This window comes from Mytilus trossulus, chromosome 9, assembly GCF_036588685.1.
Source record: "Mytilus trossulus isolate FHL-02 chromosome 9, PNRI_Mtr1.1.1.hap1, whole genome shotgun sequence".
Lineage (NCBI taxonomy): Eukaryota > Metazoa > Mollusca > Bivalvia > Mytilida > Mytilidae > Mytilus > Mytilus trossulus.
In genome coordinates this window covers 21,102,095-21,117,897 of record NC_086381.1, presented here as the reverse complement: position 1 = coordinate 21,117,897, position 15,803 = coordinate 21,102,095, and the positions used below count along the sequence as shown (strand labels likewise).

Genomic DNA, 15,803 nt, shown 5'->3' with positions numbered 1-15,803 from the left:
CGAAAGGCTGTTGTTTTATTGTAGTGAGATTGGATTGTCACTGTTTTGTAGTAATACGATTGGTTGGTTGTATATCTGTAGTAAAACAATTAGAAGGTCGTTGTTCTGTTGATATAATATTGGAAAGCAATTGGTCTGAAAAAATAAGATTGGTTGGTTATATATCTGTAGTAAAACAATTAGAAGGTCGTTGTTCTGTTGAAATAATATTAGAAAGCAATTAGTCTGAAAAAATAAGATTGGTTGGTTATATTTCTGTAGTAAAAGATTGGTAGGTGGTTGTTCTGCAGGAGTAAGAATTAATGGGCATTGTTCTGTTGTAATAAGATTGGATGAGCATTGTTTTGCAGTAATAATAGTGGTTGGTTATTTTTTCTGCAGTAGTATTATTGGATGGCTGTAGTTCTGTTGTAATAAGACTGGATTGTCATTGTTCTGTGGTAATACAATTGGATGGCTATTGTTCTGTAGGGACAAGATTGAATGGTTGTTGTTTTATAGTGACAAGATTGTTTGGTTATTTTCTGTATTATTACAAATTGGTGGTGATTATTTGGATGTAGTAAATGAACTCATCATAGATACCAAAGTACGAAGTTGTAGAGCATTGAGAACCCAAAATGCATAAAGGACTTGCCAAATACAGCTAGGGTTGGATAGACATTGTTCTAAAGTAAATATATCGGGTGATCTTTATTGTATAATTAAAAGATTGAATGGTAAATGTTCTGTATAAGATTGGAGGGTCCTTGATCCATATTAATAATATCAGATGACTTCTTTTATTGTATCATAAGATTGAAAGGCAATTTTCTTGTAGTTATACGTTTTTAAAAGACTTCAATGTATGTTTTATTTTTATGATGGTAATGAACTTGTTTTATTTTTATGATGGTAATGAACTTGTTTTATTTTTTCAGCAATAGCAATAAATCTGACTTATGAGTCTGCGTTAACCAGGGGTCGGCTGGTGTTGTTACTGATCACCAGCCTGCTAACTGCTATGTCCTACTTTTTCTACTGGGCAGTTACATTCAAGACCTCTTCTTTGAAAAGGAACACCTCTAGTAAAGACTTGAAAGAAAAGGGCCAATAAAAAGATGGAAACCAGGAAATGTTACACAGAACAGGAATCAGTAGAATTACATGGTGCTTTTCAATTTGTATTTCACATTACATTGACAAAAGTATTTTGTGATTTCTGTCATTTTAGGGTATCAAATTGTTTTTAAAGATATATTTTTCCAACCAATATGTACTTTTTCTTAAATACTTTACATATAACTAGTATTTATAAAAAATGTTCAAATTGTATTATCATTTTTCTAATTAAGGATTAAATGTTTGATAATAGATATTATAAAATTGTAAAAGCAATGATATGATTTGTTTAGCTAAGAAAAGCTTTGACAAAACCATGTAAAAAAATAAACTTTCTAAGTATTCATGTTGAAACATATTTATAAAAAAAGTCTTTTACAATTTCATAATAGTATAAAGGTTACCTTTTACATTTTTGAAGTGTCATTTACGTTTTTGTATATTAGGAACCAGTTTTACAGTGGGATTATGCCAAAGAGACCATCATCACATTTAGAATTTTTGATTCTCTTATAATAGTTTATCTTGACACAGTAGTGTTAACCATCTGATGGATTCTTACAAAGACATTTATCAGCAGTATGTAAAATGTTCAAGACACAAAAAAATGTCATAAATTTATCTGAAAAGTTTAGTGTGAGACGATTAAGTCGGAAATTATAAGGGAAAGATGGGGAAAACATTTTAATGTATGACGATCTCCAATATAAAGTGTGTAGATTAAGTTATGTCAATGTCATATATAAAAACCAATGACGATCTCCAATATAAAGTGTGTAGATTAAGTTATGTCAATGTCATATATAAAAACCAATGACGATCTCCAATATAAAGTGTGTAGATTAAGTTATGTCAATGTCATATATAAAAACCAATGACGATCTCCAATATAAAGTGTGTAGATTAAGTTATGTCAATGTCATATATAAAAACCACACATAATTAACACCATTGTCATTTGTATATAATACATCTTCATACATTGTGTATGCTTTTCATGGCTTTACATATTTAGAAGTTTTGTAGATCTCAATGTCATGTACACACATTAGCTGTAGAAAGTTTACTGAGACTTGTCATGTTCATTTGAATGTGAAATAAATCCTCGAGAATAATGATATCATATATTCCTTAAATGTGTTCACATAGAGGGTCTCGAAAAAAGGGGCTGATGTTTTTAATATATTATGAAAATGTTTTTATTCATTCAATTGTATCTAAAGGGACCAAAGACTTCTGTCTTACATATATTTGAATCTTTTTTGTTAATTACCAAACAAGTTATAGCATAGCAATAGTATTTGACCAGAAAATGAGGAATTAGATGCTCGCCTTGTTCATATAAAGATATATGTTATATTCCATTTGAGCTATTGGAAAAGGAAACATATTAAAATGTAACAGCTTATTTCAGCTTAAGTATAAAATTGAGTCAATGTAATTTAAACAATTCTTACTTCAAACACTGAATAGGTAAAACATTTCAACATAAAGGTGATCATTTCCTTTTCTACAAAAAAATAAGTCATGGCTTTATCTCAATGCAGTGAAAGTATGATACCCAAGAAAGGTGATCATTTCCTTTTCTACAAAAAAATAAGTCATGGCTTTATCTCAATGCAGTGAAAGTATGATCCCCAAGAAAGAGCTTTTCAGACGAAAAAGTACCATCAAAGACACCAGGCTTATATTTGTGTATGCCAGCAATTCAGAAGAATTTGTAATGCAGATTTGCATCTATAATTAATTAATATCACTTAGACTATGGGTTATCAGTTTGTTTGTCCAGGAATCGAGGCAAAATAAGAAAACAATTATCTTGAATAACTTCTGTATCAACAAGAAATCGAAAAGAAATTAAAGTTGACATTTTGAAAAAAACAAACTTCAGGAAATTATATATTTCAATTGGTCAGATTTATCTGAAGTTTAAAGTTACATTTAATAGTACCAGATAAAAAAAAAAAAAAATTCAAGTAATGCAGGGTAAAATAAATGACAGTAAAATATTTGTTAAATTAACCAATATAAAACCTTAGAATTGATTCATCAGAATGTTTAATGAGTTAAGATATATATATAAAAAAAATGTAATAAGTATTTTAGGATATGTTTTTTTTTATTTTTAAGTATAACTGATTTTATAAATCCTGTTAATGACTTATTTTCATAGTATATAATGTTATATAAAGAACGTGTTAACACAAGTTACAATGGAACAGGTTTATGTAAGAAATGTTTTGTGGATATATTGTAAAACCTTAACAGAAATCCCTCCTATGTGATAATGTAATGTTTGTAAAATTGTGTTTGATGCATAATTCATTAATTGTTTACAAAAATAAACAACATTTCATGATGATATACTGTCTTCTGGTTATAATGTCCCAAGGACTAAACTGGTGGATATTACCTTTAGTTGATTGATATCTTGGATGTTGTGTTCCCAAATGTGAAAATATAATTTATTTATTCCAGTTTTGAAAAATATGACAAACAATTATGATGCAACAGTAAAACAGTTTGTTAAAATTTCACAAAGATGAAAAATACTTGGGTAAACAGACAAACACGATTTCTTGTGTAAATTCAAATCAATAAAAAAGACATTCAACTGATGAGAAACATATCCAAATACCAAGACTTGGTAAAGATCTTTCAGTGGGAAAATGGTGTGCTAAGAATAAATATGTTGTATTTAAGTGCATAATCGTCCTCTTGTGTGACAGTCTATAAGGGTTCCAATGTTGTAATGGCTAAGAAAGACATCTTGAATCCACTTTAAAAGATAGTATTGTTAGAATAATACATGTACTGTGAAATATTTTTTTTAAAAAGACAAAAATACTGAACTCTGACGAAAATTCATAACAGAAAGTACCAAAACTCAGGAATTTAAAAAAAAAAATCAAGAAAATAGAAGGTTATATTGGGACATGCATGAATTACTGTTGAAACTACAAAGACTTCAAAATATCAATAGTGATTGACCTCCACCTTAATAACTCCCTTTTGAACTAAAAGACAGGAGATCAACAGGAAAAGTACAGCAGGGAAATGATCACATTGAAAAAAAATGACCGGAAACATAAACAAAAAAATGTGCTGACAAGAAAAAAAGTATTAACAAAAAAAAATAAACCATGGTAAATTTAAAAAGGAGGAACTACATAAAAAATGACAAAATCAAATTAAGACTATCAAACAACGGTATGAATGAAATATCATGTTCAGGTAAACCATATTTTCAAAAACCTGAATTGCAGTTTCTCCTTTAATTAGTGCACTCACAGGGTCAAAATTTAAAAGTCAAATTATATTGGAAATTTAATATATCAAAAGATGACATTCTACGCATAGCATCTGTGCCTTGACAGCAATGTGAAGGGTACTATTAAATCATCCCATTGTCACTATTATACCGGGTTTGGTAAAAGATGGACGGATGCTTGAAGGGATAGAATATCTACTGTGACATTGCCCTTCTACATATTGATTCCAATATACATAGGGTTCTTCTTTGCCAAAAGAGACATTATGAAGACAAGTTTGGACATATGGTGCATATTATAAAAAATCTGGAAACAAAATGCCTCTAATAACAGTCTCATCCTAGCTAATGTGCACCTGACCTTTGACCTATTAATATTGAAGTCAATTGAATCCTTCTCAATACAATACAGTCTAAGGTATGTAAAGAGTGTTCATGTCTCGCAGAATATTTCCCAGTAACTGAGATTGTAACGTCTGGGCGCCCTGACATCCATACTTCGTTCATCTTATTTTTAAGTTGCAACAGAGCTAAATAAAAATGCCTTGCTTAGATGTGATCTAGATAGTTTGTTGTGTGTTGTGTTCCGTGTGTTTCTCTTGATATATGCTGTCGTCAGAAACGGTGTTTAAGAAGATGTCAAAAAACAGGATACTATTTGAGAAAAGGACCTTATAAATGTGAGCACACCTTATGCAAATTATTGTTACGCTATCTTTATCTGCTGAGGAGTAAGACAAACTACTTAAAATTAATTATAAAGAAAGTATGTGTTTGTTATGAAGTCGGTCGAATCATTGTCATTTGTTTAGTTTCTTTTGTTACCTATTCTGACATCGGACTCTGACTTCTTTTGAATTGAGTTTTACTGTGCGTATTGTTGTGTGTGTGTGTGTTGTTTTGGTTTTTTTTTTACATTGGTTAGAGGTATAGGGGTAGGTAGCGATCTCAACAAACATGTTTGACCCTGCCGCATTTATGCACCTGTCCGAGGTCGGGAGCCTCTGGCCTTTGTTAGTCTTGTATGATTTTTAATTTTAGTTTCTTGTGTATATTTCGGAATTAAGTATGCTGGAGTTTCTCGCTGCACTTGATGTTTTTGATGAAGCTGAAGTCCAATCAACTTGAAACTTAGTACACATATTCCTTATGATATGATTTTTCTAATTTTAAAGCCAAATTAGACTTTTGATCCCACTTTCACGGTCCACTAAACATAGAAATTGAACGTGCGAGTTTCAGGTTAAAGTATTTGGTCATGGTAGTTTTTGAAGAAATTGAAGTCCAATCAACTTGAAATTTAGAACACATGTTGTCTATGGTATGATCTTTAAGTTGTAATGCCAATTTAGATTTTTTATCCAATTTCACAGTCCATAGATCATGGAAAATGATAGTGCAAGTAGGGCATCCGTGTACTTTGGACACAGTCTTGTTTTTTGAGTTGTAGGGATGGAGGTATTTTAGATAATCCAAACATTAAAAAATTAAAAACTGGCCCTTCAATCACTAGAAAATATAACATTTATTTGTACGAGCTTTAGAAACAAGAAGAAAAGCAATGTTTCTTCATCTTTTGTCCTGTTTATAGGGAAGTTGGTTCACTTTAATAGCATATTTTCTTACAATGCAAGTGCATTATATATTGTTTTATCCTGCAATTTGACACTTGTTTCTTTAATTTAAAGTTTAATTTGTTGTGTTTGATTTTTTAATATGAAATCAATATCGTATAGACAGGGACAGCAAAGAGGCTTTAAAAAGAATTTTGATATAAACAGTAGTTGAGATATAACTTCTCACTCTAAATAAATGCTGAATTCCAACAGACGATATATTTATTGCTATACATTTATTGTTTTGTATAATAAAATTACTAATTGCAGGATAGAATTAAACTTCTGGCTGTTTATTGTTCAGCTTCAGTGATGGTGCCATTTTATATTATGTGCTGTGTTAATGTTCTTTATTGTATGTTTCACCAATATTTGTATCACTTCATTTGAAAAGGTGTAAATAATTTACGGGTAAAAGGTGTTATATAAATAGAGTACTTTTCAAATTTTTTTTCAACTTGAGTAGGCAAAATATTTTGTGAAAATGATTAAAATTATGAAGTTTTGATATTAACAAGTCAAAGAACATATACAAATGCATAATCATTGTTATAATCAACTGCATTTATACTATTGAAAGCTTGCTCCCAAACTAAAGTAATTTGTTAAATAATATTCATTGGAGCCTCACAATTTAACTGATGTAGAATAACTGCTTGTTCCCAACTTAAAATGAAAAAGAAATAAAAAATTTAAATACAAAAATAAAGAATTGTGTATATATAATTTCAAAGTAGGTAAAGGATATAAGGGGAAAATCTGTTGCATGCTTGTTCCTGCATTGATTCTTAATTTTTATTAATCAGCTTATATATAACGCCTCTTACCTATAAAAGATGCCTTAGCTCTGTGGTATTTATAGTTTCAGCCATATGTGTGCCATTGTCAACGAGTTTTTGTGCTATTCCACTACTACTTTTGTGTACTAGACTAGTGGCAATATGTATAAGTAGTTACTTCTACTGGATAATGACAAGAGATTGGCGACCCAAAGATCAATGGAAATTATATCGTACACAGGTATCCAACTGTCGCATCCTTATTAGTCGCTTAGTCTGTCTTTATTTATCATATTCGAATGGACAAAATATATTTTTGTTTTTATCTGCACTTGCATTTATCTCCCCTTATTCACAAAATTGATAACTGTAATGAGTTAGAATTGTTTCCACAAGATATTTATTGTTTTTTCTTCTGCAGATTTTGACATGTACTGTTGATATTGCTTTTTGCATTAATGAAAAAGGAAAACTAAACTGATACATATTTATAACTCAAGATCGAAATTGGTATTTCTTTGGTTTCTGATGGTTATTAAAGTACCACTGGACCAAATCTTTGGAAATCTAAAACTATTTTATCAGTCATCATATAAATCATATATTTCAAGTTGATATTGCTAATTATGACATTTACCATGTAAGAGTTATTCCCCTCAGTTATATTAATTCCAAAGTTTTCCACTTAGTTATGCATAACACAATAAATAAGATTTCAAACTAAAGAAAGAAGTTAATCATAATGTTGTTTTTTACTAAAGGAGAAGGTTCAGTAAGACCCCTTTTTGGCTCCAAAATATAGCAGTTTTAGAAAATTGTGAAATATAAGCTGTTTCTGACAAAACAATGCACAAATATTGGGTTCTAGCATCATTTAGCATTTTGGTTAATTTTTAGACGGTTTACGTCTTAAACAAAAGTGGCTGCATTCATTTTCATTCATAATATTGAAATGTAAGTTGTATTTGATGATAATACAAAACATGTATAAAGGTTGAGGATGAACACAGATGCGGCCACTTTCATTTTTGACAAAAACCATCTGAAAAGTGATGTTTTTGGCATATTTGATAGATTTTTCACATTAAAGCTTCAGTCAGAGCGTTTTTAATGACTAAACCAGTTAAAATCTTTCACATAAACTAATTGAATCAATTGAAATAGACACTTAAGTGTTTAAAAAGTGTCCAAACTCTTTCGTTACATGAACCTGAAATTTGAGGCCAAAATCAGCCCTTACTGGACCTACTCCTTTGCTATATTTGGTTAATTTTCTGCATGTATTGAAATCAAAGTCACTAATGAGTAGCGGTTTTGGTTTTGTGATAAAACATTAAGAGAGCAAATAGTGGAAACAATTTGACTTATTATGGGCACTTTAAGAATTAATGCACATTTTACTATATAGTGATGTACTTATATGTCTTTTTGCTTGATACTTTATTAGTTACCAAAATGAAGTTCTGGATTTATAATTATCCAGGTTCATTTTTTAAATCATTTTTTATGCCCCACCTACGATAGTAGAGGGGCATTATGTGCCTCCGTTCCGTTTGCCCGTTTGTTTGTTTGTCCGTACCTCCTAAAGTTTTTGGTCAAGGTAGTTTTCGATGAAGTTCAAAGTCCAATCAACTTGAAACTTAGTACACATGTTCCCTATGATATGATCTTTCTAATTTTAATGCCAAATTAAAGTATTGACCCCAATTTCACTGTCCACTGAACATGTAAATTGATAGTGTGAGTTGGTCACCCTTGTACTATGGACACATTCTTGTTTTTTTAAGTATTTCTGTACTATTTTTCACTTGTGTCTTTTATACTTTAGAATTTGTATATAGGTGGAAAAGTATAGCAAAAAGTAATGATCTCTAATGACAAAAGGGGGAGGTCCATATAAATCAAACACTGTCAGTCAGCAGAATGAGTGTTAAACATTAGGTGTCATATGCCTGACATTTGTAGACTGCTGAAATTACAGTAGTATTTAGACATATCTATGGATTCTTACTAGATTTACTATCCCTTCAGATGTCTCATCTCCTAGAAGTGTTCAAGTAGCTGATCTAAAAAGGAAAGAAAACGAATTTCGACCTTATTTTAAAGAGTCAATTTAGAGACCAGTATAATACATTCCTAGAACAAAGCTTGCAACTTAACATGAATTTATAGTCTCTTTGGCACATAATTTACAAATAAAGCAATAAATAAGATTTTTTTTGTACTTTTTTAATAATCACTTATAGTTACCTGCAAAATAGGCAAATTGGGAATTGATTGATTAGAATTTAATAAATGCAAGCAAATGGACAAAATTTACATATAGTAGATTTTATATATAGTAGATGATATACTAAATTATTTCACTCTAATTTGTCCATGTTTGATACCTGAAAAAATCCTTATGAGAAATTTTGACAACTTGTAATATTAGCAGCTAGACCAATAGCCTTGATTATCCAGTAGAAAATAGATATATGTTAGAATAGAAAATTGTGATAAGATAGAATAGAAAAGCTTCTTTCTAGATGTCAGCTTGATATAAATAAAAAGTTGTGCATGTATTTATATGAACTGCTATTTTCTGTCTATGTAAATGTTTTTGTTTGGACGTGTTTCATGAAGGGTTTAGATATGTACTTGTTTTCGTTGAATTTTATTGATTTCGTATTGGTTTTATTTATGTAAAATGATATCTTGATTTAGGCCATCATTTTGTTTATTCTAAACCCTATTCCAAGACATTGGTGTGAACATTCCAAAAAAAAACACTTAAAAAATGGAAGATTAATTTAGGGATGCTTCTAGAAAGAGGTGTGCTATGGAACCTATTTCATAGTACTTTTTGCAGTTAGATTATTACATTTTAATAAATTGTCAATCAACATAAAAAGGTTTAAGGTCTTAAAAAGCTCAATCCATATATCATGTATTTTGGCTTTGTCTACTGTGTTAACAAATTATGTTATTACAAATGAAATATAAGAGAACAAATTGTGAAAATTAAAAGAAAGTTACTTTTTCCACTAAATTTTGAAACTTTACATCCTTTTTAGGGGCCATTTTAGGGAGATAGAATATTTTTTTGGAAAAAACAATTGGAAATCTCCAATTGCTACTTTGAAAATTAAGTCATAAGTTAAGCATACTGGAAAGATAGTTTATTTTCACATTTTACACTATTTTTATTGCTATTCCTAGCTTGTCCTTACATGTATACCAGCCAGTTTAATCAAATTTACTACCATTTTGTTCACTTTATTGGTCAAGGAATGAATGATATGATTCATGACATGGAGCAAGTCTAAATCACTACATGTAACTCTTATATGAACTATATCAATTCTGGATGCAATAGATATCAGTTGTTAAAAGATTTGATGGTCATTATTCTATATTAATAAGACTGGAGTGCTAATTTCTGAAGTAATTATATGATTGGATGATCATTATTCTATAGAAAAAAGAGTGGATGGTCAGAAGTCTATAGTAATAAGGTTGGATGGTCATTGTTCTGTAATTAAATGATTAAATGGTTGTTGTTCTTCATTGATAAGATTAGATCATCATTGTTTTGTAGTAGGAAGATCGAAAGGCTGTTGTTTTATTGTAGTGAGATTGGATTGTCACTGTTTTGTAGTAATACGATTGGTTGGTTGTATATCTGTAGTAAAACAATTAGAAGGTCGTTGTTCTGTTGATATAATATTGGAAAGCAATTGGTCTGAAAAAATAAGATTGGTTGGTTATATATCTGTAGTAAAACAATTAGAAGGTCGTTGTTCTGTTGAAATAATATTGGAAAGCAATTGGTCTGAAAAAATAAGATTGGTTGGTTATATTTCTGTAGTAAAAGATTGGTTGGTTATATTTCTGTAGTAAAAGATTGGTTGGTTATATTTCTGTAGTAAAAGATTGGTTGGTTATATTTCTGTAGTAAAAGATTGGTTGGTTATATTTCTGTAGTAAAAGATTGGTTGGTGGTTGTTCTGCAGGAGTAAGAATTAATGAGCATTGTTCTGCAGGAGTAAGAGTTAATGAGCATTGTTCTGCAGGAGTAAGAGTTAATGAGCATTGTTCTGTAGTTATAAGATTGGATGAGCATTGTTCTGTAGTAATAAGATTGGATGAACATTGTTCTGTAGTAATAAGATTGGATGAACATTGTTCTGTAGTAATAAGATTGGATGAACATTGTTCTGTAGTAATAAGATTGGATGAACATTGTTCTGTAGTAATAAGATTGGATGAACATTGTTCTGTAGTAATAAGATTGGATGAACATTGTTCTGTAGTAATAAGATTGGATGAACATTGTTCTGTAGTAATAAGATTGTTCTGTAGTAATAAGATTGAATGAACATTGTTTTGCAGTAATAAGATTGGATGAACATTGTTTTGCAGTAATAATAGTGGTTGGTTATTTTTTCTGCAGTAGTATTATTGGATGGCTGTAGTTCTGTTGTAATAAGACTGGGTGTCATTGTTGATTGTTCTGTGGTAATACAATTGGATGGCTATTGTTCTGTAGGGACAAGATTGAATGGTTGTTGTTTTATAGTGACAAGATTGTTTGGTTATTTTCTGTATTATTACAAATTGGTGGTGATTATTTGGATGTAGTAAATGAACTCATCATAGATACCAAAGTACGAAGTTGTAGAGCATTGAGAACCCAAAATGCATAAAGGACTTGCCAAATACAGCTAGGGTTGGATAGACATTGTTCTAAAGTAAATATATCGGGTGATCTTTATTGTATAATTAAAAGATTGAATGGTAAATGTTCTGTATAAGATTAGAGGGTCCTTGATCCATATTAATAATATCAGATGACTTCTTTTATTGTATCATAAGATTGAAAGGCAATTTTCTTGTAGTTTTAAGTTTTTAGAAGACTTCAATGTATATTTTATTCTTATGGTAATGAACTTGTTTTATTTTTTCAGCAATAGCAATAAATCTGATTTATGAGTCTGCGTTAACCAGGGGTCGGCTGGTGTTGTTACTGATCACCAGCCTGCTAACTGCTATGTCCTACTTTTTCTACTGGGCAGTTACATTCAAGACCTCTTCTTTGAAAAGGAACACCTCTAGTAAAGACTTGAAAGAAAAGGGCCAATAAAAAGATGGAAACCAGGAAATGTTACCACAGAACAGGAATCAGTAGAATTACATGGTGCTTTTCAATTTGTATTCCACATTACATTGACAAAAGTATTTTTTGTGATTTCTGGCATTTTAGGGTATCAATTGTTTTTAAAAATATATTTTCCAACCAATATATACTTTTTCTTAAATACTTTACATATAACTAGTATTTATTAAAAAATGTTCAAATTGTATTATTATTTTTCTAATTAAGGATTAAATGTTTGATAATAGATATTATAAAATTGTAAAAGCAATGATATGATTTGTTTAGCTCAGAAAAGCTTTGAAAAAAACATGTAAAAAAATAAACTTTCTAAGTATTCATGTTGAAACATATTTATAAAAAAGTCTTTTACAATTTCATAATAGTATATAGGTTACCTTTAACATTTTTGAAGTGTCATTTACGTTTTTGTATATTAGGAACCAGTTTATACAGTGGGATTATGCCTAAGAGACCATCATCAGATTTAGAATTTCTTATTTTCTTATAATAGTTTATCTTGACACATAAGCATATTTTGTTGTTTCAATTTGACATTTTTTACAGTAGCTATAACCATCTGATGGATTTTTATAAAGACATTTATCAGCAGTATGTAAAATGTTCAAGACACAAAAAAAGTCATAAATTTATCTGAAAAGTTTAGTGCGAGACGATTAAGTCGGAAATTATAAGGGAAAGATGGGGAAAACATTTTAATGTATGATGATCTCCAATATAAAGTGTGTAGATTAAGTTATGTCAATGTCATATATAAAAACCACACATCATTAATACCATTGTCATTTGTATATAATACATCTTCATACATTGGGTATGCTTTTCATGGCTTTACATATTTAGAAGTTTTGTAGATCTCAATGTCATGTACACACATTAGCTGTAGAAAGTTAACTGAGACTTATCATGTTCATTTGAATGTGAAATAAATCCTCGAGAATAATGATATCATATATTCCTTAAATGTGTTCACATAGAGGGTCTCGAAAAAAGGGGCTGATGTTTTTAATATATTATGAAAATGTTTTTATTCATTCAATTGTATCTAAAGGGACCAAAGACTTCTGTCTTACATATATTTGAATCTTTTTGTTAATTACCAAACAAGTTATAGCATAGCAATAGTATTTGACCAGAAAATGAGGAATTAGATGCTCGCCTTGTTCATATAAAGATATATGTTATATTTCATTTGAGCTATTGGAAAAGGAAACATATTAAAATGTAACAGCTTATTTCAGCTTAAGTATAAAATTGAGTCAATGTATTTTAAACAATTCTTACTTCAAACACTGAATAGGTAAAACAGTTTCAACATAAAGGTGATCATTTCCTTTTCTACAAAAAAATAAGTCATGGCTTTATCTCAATGCAGTGAAAGTATGATACCCAAGAAAGAGCTTTTCAAAAGAAAAAGTGTCATCAAAGATACCAGGCTTATATTTGTGTATGCCAGCAATTCAGAAGAATTTGTAATGCAGATTTGCATCTATAATTAATTAATACCACTTAGACTATGGGTTATTTATCAACTTTTTGAAATTTTGGATCCTCAATGCTCTTCAACTTTGTACTTGATTTGGCTTTATAAATATTTTGATATGAGTGTCACTGATGAGTCTTATGAAGACGAAACGCGCGTCTGGCGTACTAAATTGTAATCCTGGTTCCTTTGATAACTATTATCAGTTAGTCTGTCCAGGAATCGAGGCAAAATAAGAAAACAATTATCTTGAATTACTTGCTGTATCAACAAGAAATTGAAAAGAAACTCAAGTTGTCATTTTGAAATAGACAAACTTCAGGAAATTATATATTTCAATTGGTCAGATTTGTCTGTAGTTTAAAGTTACTTAATAGTACCAGATGAAAAAAAAAATTCAAGTAATGCAGGGTAAAATAAATGGCAGTAAAATATTTGTTAAATTAACCAATATAAAACCTTAGAATTGAATCATCAGAATGTTTAATGAGTTAAGATATATATATAAAAAAAATGTAAGAAGTATTTTAGGATATGTTTTTATTATTTTTAAGTATAACTGATTTTATAAATCCTGTTAATGACTTATTTTCATAGTATATAATGTTATATAAAGAACGTGTTAACACAAGTTACAATGGAACAGGTTTATGTAAGAAATGTTTTGTGGATATATCGTAAAACCTTAACAGAAATCCCTCCTATGTGATAATGTAATGTTTGTAAAATTGTGTTTGATGCATAATTCATTAATTGTTTACAAAAATAAACAACATTTCATGATGATATACTATCTTCTGGTTATAATATACCAAGGACTAAACTGGTAGATATTACCTTTAGTTGATTGATATCTTGGATGTTGTGTTCCCAAATGTGAAAATATGATTTATTTATTCCAGTTTTAAAAAATATGACAAACAATTATGATGCAACAGTAAAACAGTTTGTTAAAATTTCACAAAGATGAAAAATACTTGGGTAAACAGACAAACACAATTTCTTGTGTAAATTCAAATCAATAAAAAAGACATTCAACTGATGAGAAACATATCCAAATACCAAGACTTGGTAAAGATCTTTCAGTGGGAAAATGGTGTGCTAAGAATAAATATGTTTTATTTAAGTGCATAATCGTCATCTTGTGTGACAGTCTATAAGGGTTCCAATGTTGTAATGGCTAAGAAAGACATCATGAATCCACTTTAAAAGATAGTATTGTTAGAATAATACATTTACTGTGAAAATTTATTAAAAAAAAGAAAAGACAAAAATACTGAACTCCGACGAAAATTCATAACAGAAAGTAAAAAAAAAACTTAAGAAAATAGAAGGTTATATTGGGACATGCACGATAAACTGTTGAAACTACAAAGACTTCAAAATATCAATAGTCATTGACCTCCATCTCAATAACTCACTTATGAACTAAAAGACAGGAGATCAACAGGAAAAGTACAACAGAGAAATGATAACATTGAAACTCGAGCATTGAAAACAAATGATCGAAAATATAAACATAAAAATGTGCTGACAAGAAAAAAAGTATTAACAAAAAAACATACTCTAAGGTAAATTTAAAAAGGAGGAACTACATAAAAAATGTCAAAATCAAATTAAGACCGTATCAAACAACGGTATGAATGAGATATCATGTTCAAGTAAACCACATTTTTAAAAACCTGAATTGCAGTTTCTCCTTTAATTAGTGCACTCACAGGGTAAAAATTTAAAAGTCAAATTATATTGGAAATTTAATATATCAAAAGATAACATTCTACTCATAGCATCTGTGCCATTGGGCCTTGACAGCAATATGAAGGGTACTATTAAATCATCCTATTGTCACTATTATACCGGGTTTGGTAAAAGATGGACGGATGCTTGAAGGGATAGCATATCTACTGTGACATTGCCCTTCTACATATTGATTCCAATATACATAGGGTTCTTCTTTGCCAAAAGATTAGAACCCTTTGCCAAAAGAGACATTATGAAGACAAATTTGGACATATTATGAAATGTGGAAACAAAATGCCTCTAATAACAGTCTCATCCTAGCTAATGTGCACCTGACCTTTGACCTATTAATATTGAAGTCAATGGAATCCTTCTCAATACAATACAGTCTAAGGTATGTAAAGAGTGTTCATGTCTCGCAGAATATTCCCCAGCAACTAAGATTGTGACGTCTGGGCGCCCGGACATCAACACTTCGTTCATCTTATTTTTAGCTCAATTGGACGTAGTTGCAACAGAGCTAAATAAAATGCCTTGCTTAGATGTGATCTAGATAGTTTGTTGTGTTCCGTGTGTTTCTCTTGATATATGCTGTCGTCAGAAACGGTGTTGTAAGAAGATGTCCAAAAACGGGATACTATTTGAGAAAAGGACC

The 15,803-nt window shown here is 29.9% G+C and overlaps 1 protein-coding gene and 2 long non-coding RNA genes across 13 annotated transcripts in view; all 3 read left to right on the top strand.

The window, feature by feature from the left end:
- Positions 1-1,171, top strand: part of LOC134685297 (tumor protein p53-inducible protein 11-like) — a 144,729-nt gene extending 143,558 nt beyond the window's left edge. For all 11 annotated transcript variants that reach the window (XM_063544925.1, XM_063544926.1, XM_063544923.1 and 8 more), the window contains one exon: positions 921-1,171. In XM_063544925.1, coding sequence (XP_063400995.1) covers positions 921-1,096 — 176 coding nt within the window. In that variant the 3' untranslated portion in view covers positions 1,097-1,171. The remainder of the gene's footprint in view (positions 1-920) is intronic.
- Positions 1,172-1,637: 466 nt separating this feature from the next.
- Positions 1,638-3,465, top strand: LOC134685299 (uncharacterized). The gene is made up of 2 exons (XR_010101287.1): positions 1,638-2,595; positions 2,672-3,465. It is a non-coding gene; the product is annotated as an uncharacterized LOC134685299 (long non-coding RNA).
- Positions 3,466-6,591: 3,126 nt separating this feature from the next.
- On the top strand, positions 6,592-14,196 carry LOC134685296 (uncharacterized). Its single transcript, XR_010101286.1, has 2 exons — positions 6,592-7,008; positions 11,717-14,196. It is a non-coding gene; the product is annotated as an uncharacterized LOC134685296 (long non-coding RNA).
- Positions 14,197-15,803: the final 1,607 nt, after the last annotated feature.